This window comes from Cinclus cinclus, chromosome 2, assembly GCF_963662255.1.
Source record: "Cinclus cinclus chromosome 2, bCinCin1.1, whole genome shotgun sequence".
NCBI classification, from domain to species: domain Eukaryota; kingdom Metazoa; phylum Chordata; class Aves; order Passeriformes; family Cinclidae; genus Cinclus; species Cinclus cinclus.
In genome coordinates this window covers 44,438,400-44,460,467 of record NC_085047.1, presented here as the reverse complement: position 1 = coordinate 44,460,467, position 22,068 = coordinate 44,438,400, and the positions used below count along the sequence as shown (strand labels likewise).

Genomic DNA, 22,068 nt, shown 5'->3' with positions numbered 1-22,068 from the left:
GGATCATGACCCAACTTCAAGAACAGGGCTTGAGGAACTTCTAACCCAGAGTCAGGAGTGACCCTGCTTCACATGCTTTGTGCTCACATGGGTGTACTCGCTGTGTTCCCGGGTGATTAATTTCAGCTGTTTCGAAGCATTCAGAATATCCTTTGTTGAAAATTATGGCTACATGGGAATAGGATATAAAGTATGCAAAACTCTATGATCTGACTGCAGAGAAGGTTGGTTGAGTCCTGTGAGAATAGGTCATGAATATTATATAATTCAGACCACGGCTTTCTGCCTTTCACCTAGCTTTGGGCTACTGTGGCTAGAAAGATGCTACTTTATGAAAAGACAGTCCTGACCAGTGAAATAAGGTCACAGCTGTTGAGATAGATGAGATTCATGCAGTGATAAAAAGAGAATAAGCACTTCCTTGTCGAGACTCCCATGTAATTCCGTGAGCAAAAGTATGAATAAAACCTGTTTTTCTGTGACAGAATGGCTTACACCTCTAACACCCTTTCTCTGCTCTTGCTGCCATAATACAGGCAGTTCCCTCTCAGACCCTTTCATCCTGGATTTTCCTTATCTCCCTGCTCCCCTGTCCTTGGACCCTGCCTATGTGTCCCTTAATTCCCACCACCGCTCGCTCATGAGCAAGGCAGTGTGCACTGTGGCTGTCTTGGAGCTGTATGAACCTTTTTTCTCCCCTCCAAATGTTTTGTTTTGTTTTGGTTTTTTTTAACCAGAAGTCTAAAAAAATTTCTGAGGGATTACGTGAAAATGATTCAGTTTAGCACGACAGAAAGCAAAACTCAAGCAATGAACCCTTTTATGTTTCACTAGAGAATCAGGCTTAAAAGAAAATAGCAATCCTTCTGAAAGAAAACATTGCCTTTTAAAATGAAAATAGCTTTTGTATTTATATCTTTTTCATTTGTTTCAGGTGATATTCTGGAAGCAAATTTTATTGCTAGGAATGATCACTTCCACAACAATTATGATTTTAAAAGTTATTATCAGGTAGTGAATTTTAGATACTTAATCAACACTATATGTACCCAGCCTGCCTCAAAGATATACTTGGGTAACTAGGCTACAGAAATATATCATGTCACCTAAATACATCAGTTTTAGAATTTGCTTGTTTTTAAGCAGCATGGCAAGAATAATTTGCAAAGATTATTTGTGGGGTACATCTGAATACCAAATTCACCGTTTTGTAAACAGAAAATTAAGGAAAATACAATAAATAAATTCCATGCTGTAAATTATTTACCCAGCTTTACTGTTACAGAATTTTGTATTCAGAAGCTCACTGCTTCTAATCTGGCAATGAACGCAATATTTTCATTTGTCTCATGCTATTCATCCAGGCATGTTTACAGAAGAATATGGCACAGAAAGAACAAAATTCCTCACATTTAACTAGTCAGACATAGAGGGCAAACGTAATGAGCTCTTGGATACAGACTGAAAATGCTTAGAGAGAGCTGAAGGGCAATGAGTTAGACTTTGAAATTTCTTGGAAATCAAAGTAAATAGCTATAACTGATCAGGTAGGGAAAGCTTATCCAATGGATGGAGGCACAGGTAAGAATGACACAGACAGATGATGGGCTCAGAAAATGAATTTCACAGCAGTATTTTGAGTGGAAAGCAAGGATAACAGATTGCATTTGTCCAGGCTGAGGGAGAACATTGTTGTAATTGAATGCACGGTGTTATGAGCCTGGATGACAGTTTTAGCAATCTAGAAGAATCTGTGAGAGTGAAACCTGGGAAAGAATCTGCTGACATAAAGCCTTGCTGAAAAGATTAGGAGGGACATGGTCATGATAATCACAGATGAACAAGGAGGTGAAAGAACTGAGACCTGGCAATGCATTTGGAAACTGGTGCTGCTGACTGTAAGAGCTAATTATATTTGGCTTGTAGTCGAGGAGTGGGAGAAAAAGTCAAGAAGGGAGTGCAGTTCAGATCAGTGCAGTTCAGCTGCAGCTGCTTGTCAAGCTGGTGTTTGTGGACATGAAAGTAGAAGCATGGACTCTAGGAACAGAAGTCATGGGAGAGATATCTCAGTGAAGTTTGAAAGCTGTGGCTTTGGGTGAAACATGTACTTGTTGGCCTGACTGTTTTTCTCTGCATCTAAATTCCTGTTTATCAGCCAAGTACTGGGAAATGATTCTTCAGTTAAGCCATCTCTTTATCAAATAAGCTATTTAGATATGCTGCAGCCATGTGTTCTGGAATTTAAAACTTAACCCTGCAGTCTGAAATCTTCCCTGCTTAAGATTCCCACAGTTTCTGTTTCTCCTTCATGTAATATGTATTCGACATTGGCTCATTTAAAATACTTGTTTCTTGTTGAGTCCTTCTTCCTTTGTAGATGCTTTCTCAGCTCTTTCCCCGTCAGTTTCCTTTCTGAAAAATTTCCCTCTTGCACCCTTTAACTACTGTGTAAAGGCAGCATTTATTGTGCATGCTTATTTTGGATGTGTGGCTATAGATGTTGGCTGGGGAATTTCAGGCCAAACAGACCAGAACCAGGCCTGATCCTGGAGGTGTTAGCTTCTTTGTCCTTTCTCTAAACAGGGCAGAATTTGTCCTTGAAGACATTGCAGATTTTCCCTGACACTATATTTCACTTTGTGTGAAATGCTAAGTCCCACTTTCCTTGTCTAAGCAGAGAGTCCTAAATGTTTTTTTGAAAATGAACTGTGGTCAGCTGCCAGAATTTCTTTTCTATACGTCCTCATTGTAAAAATCTAAATTGAAAGTTTATTGAGATTCTATGTGAGACAATATAAGTACGTACATTCATTTTACAGTCAGAGTCCAGAACTTTGTTATGTGAATTCCTGCTTTCTTTTTGGATTCATTTTTTGGCTAAATTGGCACTCTCTCTGAGTGGTACCACACACACAGCTTCCTTGGGCTTTTATTCCTGGCAACATGATAAAATTAGTCTGTTAGCTCTTTATTATTTTCTGATTTTGTATGCCTAAAAGTGTATACAGCCTTAATGTTTGCTTGTTGTAAAGACTAAGACTAAAAAATAATGGGAAATCTGGACTGTGATGCAATCATTCAAGACTGATACTTACCAGCTTTGAAAAATGTTGTTTATATTTAAGTTGTGCTATAATGCTTTTAGGAACGTAATTTTAAACATTTTAACCCATTTTCTAAGAATATCACTTTACATTTCTGTACTGGTAGTTTAAGTTGCAGAAATAAGTATTCATTTTACAGAAAATGCCAGTACATTCTCTAAATGCCGTGACTATCCCCTCCTGAGAACTAATACATCTCATACTCAAATACATGTTCTCAACCTTACTATCAGTGCTGTAATGACTGAAGAATACGTCAATAAGCAGAGTTATGAGCTTCAGACTATTCTGAAGTTTTCTTTATGTTTCATAAGTTCAAAAACATACTGTCTGAGTTTTCATGTAAAATCTGTGGTTGCTATTTTTGCCATCTTTCCATCCAGCTTTAACCTTTTAAGTTCTGCGCAATACATGGCCATTTTGAGAAGTTTTGAAAACTTAAACTTCAGCTTAGGCATTTGCAAAAATGCAGGAAATGCACTTCAGATATGTAAAACAATAGTGTTACTCTTTCATGAGCCATATGATGCATACAAAATATTACAAGATATGTTTTTTATAAAAAACTGAATGGTGCAGTTCTGAGGATTACCAGTGCACTAGGTGTTGCTTCTTCCTGATAGCTTAAAGTCAGTGGGGTTTGAGTGTGTAATAGATGAAAATGGGCAGTAGAAAAAATTTTCCATTGCTCAGAGGCTCTCTCTCTGCACGGTGCCACCCAGCCTGGTAGAGCTGCCTTCAGCACACTGCTCAGTTTGGGTCCCACTACAGAGAGTTCCTGAACCTTCTTCCTCCTGTCCTTGAGCTGGCTGTGATACTTTCCCCTCCTTGAAGGCTTTGCCCATACTTGGACTTACTGGCACACTGTCCTGTCTCACTCCAGTATGAAGTTAGAGCAAAGCCAGGGAAGCTGTCTCTTTGGGGAGCTCAGAAGTGTTCTTGGGTTAAGGAAAAAGGAAACAGCCCTAAGAAAAAAAAAAAAGAAACACAGAACTTTCCATGGATTTTCCCTGCAGATCTGCTGTAACACCACCCAAGAGCTCAATAATACTTCAAGACTTCCCATTCCTTTAAGCATGTATTTTTCTCCAGCCTTGTGGACGATTTACACTTTCTGTCTTCAGGGAGATCTGCAAATGAAGCAAACAGACACTCAGGCTCCAGAAGAGTTATTCTTTGCTTTATAAACATACATCCCTGTACAAAGCACTAAAACATCTGTGCATGTTCTCCTGCAATACATCACCCAAGAATCCTCTAAAGAGCCTAAGACTTCTGTTTCAGTATATAACTACTTCTCTACTTCTTCAGGAATACCATACTTGTATATAATTCCTTCTATTTTTCCTTTTTTGGTCTCTCTCCTTTCACTTTTCTCTCATCTGGAATACACACATTTGTCTGTAACTGCCCTGGTCCATTTTTCTCAAGTTGCATGGGAGCCTTAGAGTTTATGTCCAGCTTACAGGTCCTAGGAGCACATTCCAATTCCTCAGTTTGTACATAAAGCCTGGCTATAAGCTGCCCTTTAACTTGACTAGACCACAAAGGGTCCAAATTGAGGAGCAAGCCCACATACTGTGGCCAGGCAGGAGCCATGGCTAAGGGCATTCCCTCTTGCAGCACACAGGTCTCCCTGATGCTATGTCCTTTGTTTTATCCACCTTCTAAATTTTAATACCTCTGAGCCACTGGAGAAAAATAATTTCATTTTCCATCTGCTTTGGCTCTTTTAATTTTTTAAGCGGTCTGGCAGGACTTTCTTGTACCATAATGCAACATTTTCATTCATGTAAATAGCATTCATAACTGTACCTTAATTTAGTAAATTATTTAAATAAACATGGAAGATAGTTAAGTAAGTTAATAGAAACTAGATAACATATGAATGGACACATAACTTAAAGCTCATATAACCTTGAGGAAGATATTCTAGTTCACTAGGAGTTTAAATGCTGGGGATACCTATAGCAAATTTAGACCACAGTTACATCAGGAGAAGGACAGTCACATTAAACTGAAATGTGTGTCTTAGGTTATACATGAATATTTTCATATTTTCTTATTTTGTCAAACAGTTCTGCACTTTGACATTGCAGTAGGGCAGAATGGCAGCCAGGAAGTTTTCTGTTCATCAGAGGTAATTGGTCTGATTTTTGCAAGTTCATATTTGCCTACAGAAGCGAGAAATTATTTATACACTATGAATTTTGTATTCCATGGCTGATGTGTGCAAACTTGGTACTGATGTCATGTAGACTGCAGGTCTTCTGGCATGACTCTTTTAACTACTAAACCCCCCCTGTTTTAAGATACTAGGTAGTAATTCTACATGACAAGCACTGTTTGTCTTTTTTCTTCTGTAAAGGAAGTAGCACTCTGAATGACAGTGTAGATGAAAGAGTTCCTCCATGTATTGCACACTGAAAGATTTGTGCTTAAGACTGCTAAGTAGGTGCTGTTGAAAGAGTTCAAACACAGCTCTTCCTGCAAAATTCTCCTGAATTTGCCAGTATGTGGCAAATTCACTAAAATAAGATGCCCTCAGGCCTGGTAAGAGCAATTGCTTCTTAATTAGGCTCCTGGGAAAGGAGCTTAGTTATATAGGAAGTCACTTCTTTTGAAAAGTGAGCTTTACAAGAACAGAGTCCTGAACTTCATAAATGGATGCCTGTAATCCATCCCTTCTCACATGGGAGGAGTTTTCCTGAAGTATTCCCAAAAGCAGAATGTCATGTCTTAAAAGTGTTGCAAAGTTACCTTGAAACCTAGGTACAAGATTTCACTGCCTAGGAATTGGTTTTGAAAACATTAGCGACAGAAGCTGAGAGAGTGAAACATTTAAGTAAAAACTGAAGGACATTCTTTGAAGTCAAGTGTGTTCTCAGATCCTATCTTGAAACCTTTATAACCCTTTCCAAAGCAGAAAGTTTTTTATAATATACCAGAGATTTGGAAATCTGTAAACAGTGCTTTACTGCTGACTAATACAGTTAAGCTTCAACAGTGTTTCAAAGCTTTGCTGACAAATCTTTGCAATAGAAGAAACTTAGAGAAAACTTCAAAATGTCAACAGAATTAGGCATTAATTTGTATACACACAACAGGAAAAAACCAAACAAGTTTTGTTTAATTTGAAAAAGGACAGTATTCACTCTTTGCAATGTAGACAGAAATGTGGATCCTAGACCTACCTCAGGATCAAGAATAGCTGGGCCAAGCTCAGAGGAGGCTTTTCTGAACTGCACTTATATCACCTCCAGAGAAGAGCACACACACTTAGTGTCTCAGGGAAAGAACCGTTTCTGGTTTCCCTCTGGCATGTCAATTTGTTATTTCTTTCCTTAGAATCTGTGTTTTAGATAAGTGAATTGTTCAAGTCTTTGCACCACAAGCTGCCCAAAATACTTCACATCTGCTCTCCCTCTGCTTAGTGATTAATGACATACCCTGACCTGCATGCCAAAATATGCATGGCAAGATCCAGGGCTTTTGGAGCTAAACTGCTGTTGTGTTGACAAGCAGTATCGTAGCAGTAGCGGTCAGCACACTCGTGCAGCCTTTTCCTGGCTCGGGGCACTTTGGGGAGCAGCAACATGTCCACTGTGGTGCACTTTCATAGTCACAGTCTCCCCAAGAGTCTTCTGAGAGGTTCACAAACTAAGCCTGTGGCCCACATAAACCTGTTTTTCAGGCAATGCCCAGAAAAGCATGTTGATGACAACATGGGAGGGGTCTTGCATATCAAATGACAGTCTGGGCATGGATGCAGGCAATTAAGCCAAGATGTACTAAATGGGAAAAAGAAGAGGTTTATGGAGTTCAGGATGGAATGCATCATGCCTTGAAATTTAATTTTTCTCTTCAGTTACTATAGAAAGAGTATAGATGAGTAGATTGAGTTGAAACTTCATTTTTGTGTGACTGACATTTGATAATGTGATTTCCATCGTGAATAAGAACATTGTAAAGTTATTACTGATCTGCAGAGATACTGTGAGAACGACTTGGGTAGAAGGAAATATGGGAGAAGTCAATGACATCTTGAGGTAGAATAAGGATATCAAATCAATTGTTCCTGTGATGACTGCTGAGATTGCTGACTTAAAGTTAAATGGAGAGAATCTCCATTTTCTTCAGTCTTTGTCCCATACCAGTTAAAAAACTGGCCTGTTTGCTGCTGGGCTAGAAGTCGTGGACAGGAATAATGAAGCCCAAATGATAAGTCTGAAGCACCATGTTGCCATATACCACAGCTTTTTCTTTATTCTCCTGTACAACTTAGGGCAGAAAACAGATGAAAGAAAAGACCTTTGGGAGATACTAGTAAGTAACTTCACAGGTTTCCTTCACAGTTATACTTGCAAGAGTCTAATCTTAAGGCTGGATTTCACTGTATTCCTTTAGAGGGAAGACATTTCAGCTTTCATAAATACATCGTTTTGAGGTACTATGTAGTTTTGTCTTGCAGATGGTATGAAATACGGATAAACAGGATAATGAATATTTTGTAAAAGCATAGGTCTTCGCTGTAGTTCCTGATAATTTCCAGTGCCTTGCCCATTCACATCCTGAATTTTGGCCTCATGATGGGATGAAACTTAAAAAACCATCTCCTTTAATATTTCTATGCTACCATGGAAATGCAGCCTGGGTGTGCAGGAAGCTAAGATGTGCTCTGGTAAGTCTAGGTTGAGGAGTGTGTATAAAACTTACTCTGACTTTGCTCCTTAAGAAACTAAATCCAGGTCTTCAAATCAAAATTAATATGCTAGAAGCCATTGATTTTGTTGTTAAGGTCATCATAAGAATCACTTAAGGTTGATACCTCCCATAAATGCTGTTCTGGAATATTCTTGAAGACTGGAAAGGAAACTGATCCATGGAGTGTAGAAAGTTTTTCCACTGGTTCATCTGACAATCTAGAGATCAGCTTTCTTAAAGGCCTATTTGATTTCACAGAACTTGCCATGTTCTTTTAAAACTGACCTTCCTCTGTGACCTTCCAGGTTCAACCTGCCCTTCTGCCTCTTCACATAGTCTTGTTAATGCTTTCTTTTATATTTCTCCTCACAGTCAACAGAGGAAAGTCTGATTTTATAGGGTGTGAATTTTTTTAAGTGTGAGATGTGGTTTTTTTGTGAAGGAGGTTCTTACCACAGGTCAAATGATTGCAAGGGCTCCCATTCAGTTCATTGATTATGAAAAGAATTGAGAGTGAATAACTCGCGCTTAAATTGCTCTATTAGACATATTTCTGGTTAGGTCAACTGAATCTCACCTGTGTAGATTACAGTTGCTACATCTTAGCAGCTTGCAGTCTGTAAGATGCAGCTGCAGCTGAACTACTGCTTCTTCCCTGCTAGCATCATCTACTTTTCATGTGTTTTATAGGTATTTAATAATGTTATAGTTTGATGCCATGTTATGGTTAATGCACAGAGTGCATTTTAGCTGGGCAGAAGGAATTTTTGATCTTTGTTATGGTGCCACTGGGGTAACTCCCATCACCACTGAGCACGGATATGCTGTTGCCTCTCAGTAAGGTCCCTTAGAACACTTTAGTGATTAATTCAAAGCTTGACTTTATATAAATCATACAAATGAATGTGATGGTTGTTGTCAAAACACCTCATCATTGCTCAATCCCACTGAAACAATTAGTAACGTAATTAATAGCTATATTTGGGAACAGGGCATACCATATAGTTAAAGCCTGGATTACCGTAGAAGCTGCCAAAATAATGCATTATAATGGTCTGTGCTTGATAGTACTGAGTGTGGCTGCTTGAAGAAGTACAAGATACCTTGTGAGCTACTTATGAAATGTCAGGCACATTGAGCAATATTCTTTCCAGCATTTCATTTTGAGATTTACCCCCTAAAATAAAAGGATTATGTTCCTTATCCCCATATTTACTGAAGCATCTATGAAAATCTTCACTGTCTGCAGATGCTTGATTGCTTTAAAAAGCTCTTTTATCTGAGGAAGACCTTGTTGTCAGTAAGTTTCACAGGTTTCCCCATTTCCTAACCCATAAGGATGCTGATGTTGTTTTTGTCTCTTGCTCTCTCACCCTCCACTGCTGTGGAGAGCCCACTTCTATCTCCTCAAGTGCCAAGAAGCCATCCCTGCTCCAGGCTGGACAAGCTCAGCTCTCCCAGCCTGTGTGTTCCCTGGTGCTCTAGCCCCCACCATCTTGCTGGCCCCTAATGAGTTGGATACAGTTAATCAATCTCTGTCTTGCACTGAGGACCCCCAAAGTGGATGTGTTGTCTGAGTCTAACAAGTGCTGAGGAAGGGGTGATTGGCACTTCCCTGGTCTCTGTTCATACATCCAGACTGTCACTGGCTATCTTAGTTCCCAGGACTCATTGCTGGCCCATGTGACATTTACTGCCCATTAAGACCCCCAGGGTCTCTCTGAAAGAGCCACTCTTCAGGAAGTTGGCTGTATCAATTCCAGAAAAATTCTTTCCCAGGGACAGCACTTTGCACATGTCCTTGCTGAATTTCATAAACTTCCAATTCATCCTGCCTGTTCGTGTCACTCAGGATGGCAGCCCAGCCCTAGAACAAGCTGACAATTGACCTGTCTCCCCAGTTTAGCATCAACTCCAGGCTGATGCAGGTGCAAATAATGTTATTATCAGGACCACCCCCTCCCCCCCCCAAAGATTTTGTTATTTGTTTATAAGACAGGCATATTTTACAATTTGAGATTTTTTTCTTACATATTGTATTTTGAAAAGTGTTAACTTCTCAAGTACACATTTTATGCACCGAGAACCCAGTGTCTGTATTTTGGTGGGAGAAGGTAAACATGCATAGGCCATAGGCAAAAGGAGAGGCAGGTTAAGATGGACAATAATGCTCTCCAGTGCATTCAAAAAATGACCCATAAACAAACTAGAAAAGTTATTTTTCTCAGAGGGAATAGTAAGGTGATGAACAGAAGAGTATTAAACTGCAATTACCTAAACCATTCCCCCTTTCCCTGCTCATTATTTCTGTTCTCTTCACCTCAAGCTCTTTAAGAGGAAACTGATATAACTGCAACTGATATTTGTTATTATTTCAGTTTTACAAAACAAAGTTTTATAGACCATCTCCCAGGAGTAGGATAGTTTCAGGCTATTGGCAGATTACTCATATGTGATAAGAAACAACTTAGTAATGATCTTCTTTTCAGCTAAATATAGCATATACACTTTGTATACCGTGTCTGTAAACAGGGTGTGGGGCACAGAAAAATTGTTTAATATTCCAAGTTTCCTTGCCAACTTAAAATTACAGTGATTATGAACACATACTTACTTAAGCAGAAATAAATATTTCTGGTGATTAAAGCAGCAGAAAGGGGGGACACCACAAGCAGCATTTGATACATATGGAAACTCAATTCAATTGGAAGAAACATCTGTTACTCTATAAAAAGAAGGGTAAGCAATCAAGACATGGCTGAAGAATATCTAAGTCTGGTTATTCTATCTAAATTTTGTGTGTATGTATTTTGTGTGACACTTATGTAGAGTACCCATATATGTCAGTGGAAAACACACAAAAAATTTGAGCAGCATAATATATTTTCCCTCAAACATGACCCTTTTCTCAAGGAAGACAAACCTTGAACAAACATTGGATAGGCAGTTCTTACATATTTGCTTCCCAAAATAATCCTATATTCTGGTCATCTGTTTGGAGCAGAAGTATCCTGTAGTTCTTTATCCTGAACTGGAAGTCTTACTTTTTATTTCCAATTTATTTTGAAAGAAACACCATTGAACAGGCTATAAGGGACAGTGACATAAACTATTTAAGGTTACTAAATATTATGATTGAGATAATAAACACGTATGCAGCCCAGTAAGTGTTTTGGAGATGCAAACGATAGTACACAGGTACCCCTCAGAAGAAGGTGAAGGATCTACAAAAGACATGCTGTTAAAGGTAGGTTTTCTTCCTGGAAAAAACCAGCAAGTTCTGAATTTTCAGACCCATTTTTGGTATTAATTTAATTTTGATTATGAACAAAGAAGCTGCCTTGATCTAATTTAGCCCATTAAAACACACGAATTGTACTCGGACTTATTAATGTCTCTTACACGAAAAATCAGTAGTGAGTACTCCATTGTCATAGTTCTAATACAAATTATGTATTAGGATTTCACAGGAAACCTGCTGAGAGAGACAGGACTAGAGCCAATTCTCCCTCCAGCATCTTCTTTCAATGTATTTAATATTTCTGATTGCAGTAGGAATTTCATATTAGAATTGCCACAGAGTGACCCCTACAATTCTATTTTTTATGTTTATTTCCAAGCTGTGCTTTGAAAATGGTTCTAAGTAGTACTGATTAGGCTGAATTATTAAGTATTTTAGATGAAAAATCTTTAGCCTACCATTTCAGGTTTCACTTACAAAATGGTATCTCTGCCCCATATGTCACTGTGAAATGAAGTGTGACACTTCAGTTCCTTTGTTACTTCTAGAAGTTCAGAAACTTAGTGACTGGGGCATATTCATGAATTTGGGATGAAGGATACAAAGCAGGGATGTTATTATTTTAATGCACCACATTCTCCCTTAAAAACTGTCACTGAAACAACACCCTGACTGTATCCATGGAACATCATTTGCCTAAAACTTCCAGTTTCTCAGTTTAATAATCAAAGACAACACAAGGTTTAGCTACTGGTAGTTGGAAGAGACCTGTTAGACCTGCCCAGGGATCAGGTTATTAATCTCTGTTCTCTGGACACTTTAGAATTGGAGAAATTGCATTCTGACTTCTGTGCTACAAAACTGATCTGTAAATCATATTCCATCTCAAATGGTTATAAATTAAGTGTAAGTGACTGTAAGACAATTACTATAGGTTCACCTTCTGTAAAAATTACTGTTCACATTTGAAGCAGACATACAGTATCTACCGAGGTCTGGCAGAAGCTGGGTATATAGAAAATGACTTATTGAAAGCAGAAGATATTTGCTTCTTGCTGCAAGTGTCCTGCATTATCACTCTTCAGTATTCAGCAGTGTAGGGATAACTATCTAGAACATTTTCCTGAACTGCAGTGTACACAACCACTTCAACTAAATACTAACTTTGATATGGAGTTTGTTGAGGGCCTGACTGAAATATGTTTGGACAATTCCAGTGACTTGAGAGTTACAGAAGGCTTTAGAGGAGGCTTTTGTATAGCAGTGTAAATAGCTGTAGTATTTCCTGGATTCTTCATTTGTTAAGAATAAAAATTCTGTTATGCAGTTTCTAGAGATTGGTCAGATTTTGAAATCCAAGTTCAGCTTCTCTTCTATGGTGCTGTGTATTAATTGCCAATTAATGAAAACTCCAGTGAAGTAATGAAAACTCCAATGAACTGATTTGCACTATAGTAAGTGTAAATCACTGAAAAGAGATGAAAAGTTGGTAGCAATAGGGCAGACAATCAATGAGTAGCTAGAACTATTAGGAGCAGTAAGAAACTATAATTTAATTAGAAAAAAATATACTAAGTCTTATTAATGGTAAACTGTCGGTCATATGCAAAAAATATTTTAATATTCAGAACAGAATATATTTAACTTTTATAAAGAACCAGGGAAATGCATTTCAGTCTTACAAGACTGAAAACAAAATATCTTTTCCTGCATATTTATCTAGGAGGGATATAAAAATCCAGTATACTACTACTAACACATCTTAAAATTTACATTACAGAGTCAAAAACTCAGAATCTAGTTTATCACATGGTAGAGATTTGCTCTGGAGTTTCATTGCTGTATATCATCATCTTGAAGACTATCAAGTAGATCTGAGTGCAGCAATTTTTAGACACTTTGAGTAGTGCCTGTCTTTTCTTGTAATCCTATTGACGTGAATGTTTATGGAGTAGGTTGCTGTCTGGTGTGCACAGTGTCAGGATCTACCCAGAGGATACTTTGGAGCAAGCTATATGCAGTGCTTTGTATTTCCAGTCCAATTGCTACTCCTCAGCTGAGACAAGAGAAATTCCCTTCTTCCCTGTGTTCATGTGACTCACTCAGGGGCCCAGCCTGAAATTTTGAAGTATGATGTATCACCCTTGTCGCAGTCTCTATTTTGATGTCCTTATATACCCTGGTGAAATTCAGCGAGGGCTAGAGAAGGTTCTGTATTTGGGTCAGGGCAATCCCCAGTATTAATACAGACTGGTGAGTGAATGGCTTGAGACCATCCCTTGAAGAAGGACTTGGGAATATTGGTAGATGAAGATGAGCCAGCAATGTGTACTTGCAGCCCAGACACCCATACTCTGGGATGCATCAAAAAAACGTGGCTGGCAGGTGAAGGCAGGTGATTCCTGCTCTGCTCTGGTGAGACCCCACCTGCAGTGCTGCATCCAGCTCTGGTGTCCTAAGCACACAGAGGACATGGATGTCTTGGCATGAGTCCAGAGGAGGGCTGCAAAAATGACCAGAGGGCTGGAGCAGCTCTCCTGTGAAGACAGGCTGAGAGAGTTGGGTTGTTCCACCTAGAAAAGAGTTGATCTTGTTATGATCTTTGATGTATAAATGGGGCTTATAAGAAAGATGGCGAGAGCCATTTTACCAGGGCCTGGTGTTACAGGACAGCAGTCATTGGTTATCAACCAAAAAGTGACTGCATTTGATATAAGGAAAAAAATCCACATAATGAAGGTGTTGAGACACTGAAACAGGTTGCCCAGACAAGCTGTGGATGCCCCATCCCTGGAAGTGTTCAAGCCCAGGCGAGATGAGACTTTGTGCAGCCTTCTCTAGTGGAAGGAGTCTCTGTCCAGGGCAGAGGAGTTGAAACTAGATAATCTTGAAATGTCCCAACCAAAACCATTCCATGATTTTATGACTCCATACAAGTGGACCAAATGAAAATGCCATGCACAGTCTGAATTACAAGAACTCTTGGAACTTTTGGAAGATTTTTCAAATCTCATTTTGAAGAAGGATGGAACCAAGGTTGAAGTTTGGTGGAGGTACTCATAATGAAAATTTCAGCTTAAATGCTCAGCTGGAGGAAATACTAGAAGTAACTGAAAACAGGGTTACAGAATGGTAAATCATTAGACAGGCCTGTCAGTACTCATCACATCCATTTTAAACTACCAGGTCAGCCCAAGGAGTTGTAGTCCTTCCCCTGGTTCTCCAGTGTTGCTGTCAGATGAACTCTGCAGGGACAAGCACTTCAGAAAGACTTAATTGCCAGAGTATGTTTTTCACTGTCTTCAGTGGATAAGGTTCCTACATGTTTAGTCAGGAAAACAAAGATTTAGATTGGCTGTTTATGAAAGTGGCTTAATAACAAGTGCTAAGTGGAAAGAGTAATGGCATTATTATAATTTTTATTTTTATATGAAGGTTGTTACGAGGTAGCTTCAGTCCCATTTTTCTGGTAGTACGGTACATTCAGTGTGTGGAATTTAACTGTTAAATTACAGCTATGGAAATTTCCAAGGGGGAAGAAGCTGACAAAATAAGTAGTTCCGTCTGAACACTGCAGGAACAGTATATGATCCCAGACCTATGCAACCAACTTTAGTGGAAAAGTAATTCTGAAATCAGGTCATTCAACAAGGAGCAGAATTTGTATTTAATTTTTGTATTTAGCGTCATAGACTCCGCTCTTTCTGTAGTAACTTCTTTGAGTCTGTTCCTACTGATGTTTATTCATGATTTTGAAGAATTACAATGGATTTCTCCTAATTCTTCCTTCCAATTTAGAGCATTTTTAAACATCTGTTTCTTCCAGACTGTTGTTTTAACTTCTGATACTTCTTCTCACTCTGTTTATTTTTTTGCCCAGTTTCTACAGTTTTCACCAACCATTGCAACACTTGCCCATCCATTTATCTTTGGATAAACAAACTCCTAAACTGCAGGGCATTGGTAGTGTCTGCTTCTTGTGGACAGATGTCCTGAGATATGGTGAACAGGCAGACAGCAGTACTGATTGCTCCTACATGTTTTCTATATACGAGTACCATTAGGAGCTTTCAGAGGTGTTGAAGGAGCTCTAATGGCTGTCTCAGCTCATGAAAAACCCTAGGCTTCTTATCTGTATCTACATCCTCCTGCACAATCAGCCAGAAAGGTTAAGGTGGCAAACTTCACAGTGGGCTTGCAGCAGATTGAGTTTAGTGGTGGAAGTATTTGCCTATACTTCAGTTTTAGGTTCATCCTCTGGGTACATTTACATGTAATGCTTACTTTTTCAGGTGCGATTTGTATTGAGATACTATTTCTGTTTTATCAAGACTGGTAATTAATCTTGGAAGATCCATGCCTACTACTTAATAGCTTCTCTGGAGAGAGAAGAATCAGCTATATTTACTTTCTGAATAACTCCTTTCTCAGTGCTTGCTTTCTTCTCACCCTAGTTTTTTGCTGAAGCATTTTCTGGCATTCCTGTAGTGTTGTGTGCAGGGTAAAAACCAGATTAGTTATGTCACAAAACCTAATCTAATCCTTGAGGTCTGTTTGGGCTTGTGTTAATGGATTTTGTGCCAGAATGTTACAGATGTGTGAGCAAACAGACTGCAAAACATGATGCTGTAAATGAAGCTGCAGACCTTGAGGGCTGCAGTGTTTCTCAGGCTGCCTTTACCCAAAGCCAGAGGGCTTCTGCAATTCCTTTTGCTCCTGCTTCCTCCGGGGGGCCATATCTTTTTAAAGCAAAAAAAGGATAAAAGAGCAGTAAGGCCTGCCTGAAGAGACCAGAGAGATCAGTCTGCTTTACTTGCCTGCAGGTAGGGAATGCAGATTAAAATAGCCTGCGTGGTAGAGAGAGACACACCAATTCTTACTTGAAAATAAGGGACAAAGGTGCAGTCAAAGGTCTGTAGCAATAGTATCTATTTGTAAATTATACCAGGCAGAGCTACGCACTAATGAGAAATTAGACAGTCTTCACTGTTTTTTATAGTGATGTTTTGCATTTTCTAATTCTCTTCCCGATATAATTTTCTAGCATATCAAATACTAATTACAAATTATAATTATGCAGCACTATTCTTGCCCAACAGCAAACTCGGCCAGGATAGTATGAAATGAAGCTGCAAACAATTTCTCATTTAGGAAAATGCAATTTTCTGTGTTACTGCTGTAGGAGAATGTTGTCATATCTCAGCTGATGCCATACACTGTTCTAGACAATCTTCTTTGGTTATAACGGTGATAAACCACTGTGCTGTTGTGTGTCGCGTTTTGACTGCACCTGTTTGCAGACTCAGGTAATTATGCTTTTTTATCTAATTGCTTATTTACGGATGTTTTGCTCACACATTTTAAGCAACGCTGTTTGATTGCAACCCTGATGGCAGGGATCCCCCCTGGTTATCACGCCGTAACGCTGGGTTTGTCTGATTGCTGCAGGTGGAAACAATCGGTGATGCCTACTGTGTCGCAGCAGGGCTCCATAAGAAAAGCCTTAGTCATGCCAAAGCCATTGCCCTGATGGCACTGAAGATGATGGAGCTTTCAGAAGAGGTTCTTACTCCAGATGGAAGCCCTATTAAGGTAACCCCTTTGCTCTTTATTCTCAAATAGTTGGTGGTACATGGACCTGATTCATTTCCTTGTGTTTTGCGCTAGAGAATTTACACTTGCATCACTGTATCTGCAGCTCTAATGGGCCAGAGGCCTCTTTTCCAAAATCGGTGTAAACCTGCATAAAAGGAAGAATCTGTAGTCTGCCTGCTCTTTCTCACTGTTAGTGTGCTGCCTTCCCATGCCATGCTGTTCTGTCCCCTACCTTGGTACTGGAGGTGACAGGAGGGGGGAAAACCAGATGTCCTCATGTAACATTTTCAAGTTCCTCTGCTGTTCTTCTTCTTTTGGTCCTATGCCAACATAATGAAAAGAATACCATTCTGAGAAAAATATGTTGGACTATGAATCTTGAAGAAAATTCTTTTAAAGCTTCCTGTGAACATTCACTGAGCACAGAATAAGCATTAAAAGACTGAAGATACCAGAAGAAACAGCATTTTCAGTTTTAAAGTAAAACTATTTCAAACAGATGCTAATTTAATCCTACTAAAATATATATTTTTGATTGATTTTATTTGTTTTTCCAATAGCTATAGCAAATTAATATGTGCTAACTACACTGGTACATTGGCTTCCAGAGCCTCTTCATATTTGCACTTCGTTTTGAGTCATTGCTGCACTTGTAGGGAAATTTTAAAGGTGTATGTTTTATTCTAAGACTCACTTTTTGTTTTTGCTACCACTCATTATTTTTCAGAAAGTTTCTCTTTATTTTCACTGTCTGCATAAAAAAATCCTGTAAAAGAAAGACTGTAAAGACATTGTAGAGGAAATGTGTATAGAATAAAATGGTGGAAATAACAAAATATTTTCAAAAAGTCCTAACAAACCTCATTTAGAATTCAGAAGAAAAGAGTCATTCAGTTCATCATACTTAAACTGAAAGTAGTGGTACTGAGGAGCTCAACATAATTTCTTAGTTGTGTCTTCAGTTTTAGGTGTAGTAGGTTTCAGGGCAGGAGGGATGGTGATACTGTAGAATGTTGTTACTTTTGTACCTAACCTGGAAGTTGTGCTTAAAAATAAAGCTTATCTTTTCATAGAGGTATATTCTGATTTGCTTAAAGTTTATTAAGATTAGGATTCCTCTCATGTGGATATATTTACCCTTAATGTAACTTACTGCAGTGAGGACTTCTGGAGAAGTCTACTAGTTTAGATGTCTACTCTAGGATGAGATGAATCATGCCCTAAAAATGTGTGCTTTTTCAGTTGTCTGTAAGAGAAATCTGTGGACTTAACCTAAATGTGGATGTCTATGCTGTGAGCTTCTGCCCTCTGTCACATGAGTCCTCCTACAAACGGCAAGGAATGCATAGTTTTTCCTAGTGGCTATGTCAATGATCATCGCAGTTAAAAACATTATTTCTGAATTCAGTTGGCATGACTTTTGCCTTCCAGACAATGTTAAATTAGCTAGAGTGATCCTTATTTTTGTTAGTTGGCAGTTTTTCACTTAAAAAGAACCAAACAAACAAACAAAAAAAAAAACAAAACAAAAAAAACCCCGCATGAAGCAGCCCATTGTGCCACGGATTCCCATTAGCAAATATTCCATGTGCATAAAAAATGTCATAAAGCAGCATCAGGGATGGTTCACACTGGATGTAAGGAAGATGGGGTGAAGCACTTGAACGAGGTTCTCAGGAAAGTGGTCATGGCCCCAAGCCTGTATGTGTTTAAGTGCTTGGACAGTGCTCTTAAATGTGTGACTAAACTGTCAGGTTGCCCTGTGTGAAGTCAGGAGCTGGACTTTCCTGAAGTTCACAGAACCCCTTAGTATCTCTAAGAATTACTATGGACTCAGCACCTCAATAGGAGACCTGCTCATGACAGCCTTTACAATTAAGCCTTGTCATTAAAATATATAAATATTACTTAACATTAAAAACAAAGTACACTATGTAGTCTATAACATATTTATTTGTGGCCTGACTTTTACAGCAAATTAAATTGTACTATGTAGTGGGTACTTTGAGGTGGTCCTGTTGATACAGTTTCCAAAACAATTGCAGAGTTTTGACTATATTTTGACCTTAATTCTTATCTGTGATTCCTGTTACCAAGTACAAATTACATGTGATGAGTTTTATTTGAAAAGAGTCTGAAATCAAAGGGTCAGCTTTCCTCATGCCCAGCATTTAATAATTTTGGCAGCTTTCATGATTTGCTGTGACTAAATTCTGACTTTATTCTTCAGAACAGTCTAAAAGACATTTTCAAAAAGTAAGACAAGTGCTTCAGTAAGTCTGAGGCAATTTTTCAAAACATAAGTCCTACAAATATGAGGTCCCTACCTTTTAATCTCAGGAGTAAACAACAGTCTTCTATTCCATTACTGATGGATATTACTCAGTTTGATATGTCTAAATTTATGATTATGGTTTATGGAAAATATCTATTTTCTAAATTACTTTGATTATATTTTGTTGTCCTCTCAAGGCTGAATGCACCAGAATGCAAGGATTTACCTTTTTTGGTTCTTGAAATGTTCATCCCTGTGATTGCAATGGATATCTTATTAAGTGACACTTAAAGTCTCAAAAAGTTAGCATGAAAAAGTGAATGAATTAATTTAAAAAACCCCTTACATCACATAAATAGGAATTTAGGATAAGATTTTCACCTATTAAGCACATTAGCAGATGATCAAATGAGGCTTGTTACCCAGGTACCAGTTTTCATATGAAGATATTCATTGTAGTGTTCACAAAAATAACTTGTTCATACAGCCTTGTACACTTTATGAAAAGTCTGCCCCTTAGAGCAGTGCTGGTGTGGGCAGTGAGCAGTGATGGAGCTCGGGGTGGTGGCCAGGTGTACGAAGCAGGTCTGGTTTATATCCAGATGATGCTCCCTGCTCCGAGCCAGAGCTGCTGGAGCACAGTGCTGTGCAGCTGATACCTGCTCGGGCATTTGGCACTCCCAGCAGAGCCAGAGGCAGCACAAATGCACATGGAGACTCTGTGCCAGCACTCCTTATACCTGTGTGAGCAGCCTGTGACTTGAAGGGTAATGAGACACTGTTATTTTGCAGAAAGAGAGCTAGTTGCATCCACAAATCCCATCATCGGTGTTGCAACACAGCCTGCCCTCTTAGAAATATTTGTAACAGAAAATGGGCTGATCATTCCCCTGTGAGTGAGGGAGAACGCTTCAGGCCCCTGTGTGATGTTTTTGGTTTTTTTTAAACTCACTTCTAGAGGCAAAATCTCATGACTTTAGAATGAGCTAAGGCCTTAGTACTAAAGAGGGACTTTTGCTGCAGACACTGCATGTAGAATTTGATGTACATTTTTATCCTTTCAGCACAGAAGTTTGCTTTGGAAGCACTCTTTTGATTTATATTCTGTACAACTAATTACATGTAGTGCTTTGTGATTTTAGTCTGAAAATATTGATTTAAAATTGCCTCCTACATTTAAGTGAGTGTTACTTGAGTTTATGATGTGCTTTGTATTTTACTACATTTTTCTTAGATGAAGTGGAATTACATTAATTTTAATAGCTACAGATAATGCTGTAAGAAGAATTCTCCAGGGCATTGACCTTCAGTGAAAGGTTGCAATGCAGATATGTAATTCCTGGAGAATATTATTACTCAGATAACTTTTTATCTTGCTTCAAGTCTTACCTAATTAATCAATGTGTGGAGTGTATCCCAAAGAAAGAGAAAGACCTGCACTTCATTTTTTAAATTTTTTTTTTCCTCAAAAGGGCTGCTATAGAATATAGTTTCAGATTATGAGATTTCCTGAGAGAAAATTATCTACTTATTTTTGTGGTATATGAAGGTTTGTGTAATATGGTCATGAAAAGATAACTCACTGGGAACTCACAGAGGAAAAGTAAACAATTTACATGAAGCTGCTGAAATTAACTACAGTTATTTAGATTAATAGTGTGCAGGTGTTCGTGTCTAAAACATAATGGTTGAGCCCTACCACAGCAATTCAAAACACATTACAGAATGTTCTGCTGCAGCAGAAAAATGTCATGGATATTTGAAATTATTTATGTTACCATAACATGAGAATTAGACATGTAAATACCGTAATCCTAAACTGAGGCAAAAACATACCCTCACCTTTCTTTTTGCTCACTTTCTAATGACTATTTTGTGAAACACTCCAAACAGAGTAGTGCAGAAAATTTCTAGCTGATACTGGCTTCAATTTGTTTAATTTATTCCCAGGTGAGGTAGATGGGACCTTGCGTTTTCATGGCACATAATCTGGTCCTTGGCTCAGTTGTTCCTTTATTATCAAGATAGAGTATTTGACACACTTCAAACTTCTAACCTTCAGAGATGCATTGCCAAAGCTATATTTTTATTGGATTTGTAGGTTGCACTCAAATGGTGTAGGCATTTACATCATCTAATTTCAAACACTGACAGCATGAATAGGTATGGCTCAACTTGTTACTTTAGCTCCCTCTTAACTGAAGAGAGTAAATTTAGTAAGTATTCATCTGAGATGCTTTTCAGATGCATACTGTCGACTTTATAATGAAATATATGAATTAATATTTGTCAGGTAAGTGAACAAGTTAATGACATCATGGGATGGATGATCCCACTGGAAGCAGCTGAACTGAAACAGAGGTTCACAACATTGGTCAGTCACAGCTTTTCCATTTGAATTTTAGATGTGATCCAGATTTCCTATACTTCTATACTTTCTATATAGGTGACAAATAAGGTTTTATGGGTAAACCATTAGTTTAGCATGTCTAAGATACATGATCTTACAGCCATGCAGCTGCATTAGTTTTGGTTTATGTTGTCTATTTAAATACCTGTGATCCTGACAACTGAAACAATGAAAGCCTGAGTTTGATAAAACTCTAACCTCTGCTTGCCAAATGGTAAATTTTGGCTAGCATGGACTCTGACTCATGACTAAGGGCACAGAAGAGTCAAAAGGGCTCTTTGGATTGTGATGGCTTATGGCCATAGTGAGTGACACACTTCTCTAAGTAACATAGAAATGGGCAATGAATTTTAGAGTGCTTAGCACCTTCTGCTAGTTCATTAAGTGTTCCCCTTTGTACTTCAGTGATAAGCCACTTGGACACAAGTAAGAAGTGCCAGTACATGGCATTTTTGTTTTCTAAGTGAGGGAGCCATTCCCAAAAACAATGAGAGGGATTATCAAGTGTTGTCTGTGTAATCCTTTTCCGTGTTTCTTGCCTTGCTTATTATTCAGGTTGGGGTGTGCTGGTTTTATGACAATTTAATGGTTCTATCCAAATGTACATCTTTACAAAAGCAGCAAAAGGTTGTCTGGTTTGTTTTAAGTTGTGAAGGAGTGACTGCTGATGCAGGCATTCTCATCAGCCCTGTGTGAAAATCTGCTGCATTATTGCAATGGTCCTTGCTCCATCTGTGGT

The 22,068-nt window shown here is 38.5% G+C and overlaps 1 protein-coding gene across 1 annotated transcript in view; it reads left to right on the top strand.

Moving 5' to 3' along the window:
* GUCY1A2 (guanylate cyclase 1 soluble subunit alpha 2) overlaps positions 1-22,068 on the top strand; it is a 133,035-nt gene that overhangs the window by 75,472 nt on the left and 35,495 nt on the right. The window contains exon 6 of the mRNA XM_062514629.1: positions 16,498-16,641. Coding sequence (XP_062370613.1) covers positions 16,498-16,641 — 144 coding nt within the window. The remainder of the gene's footprint in view (positions 1-16,497; positions 16,642-22,068) is intronic.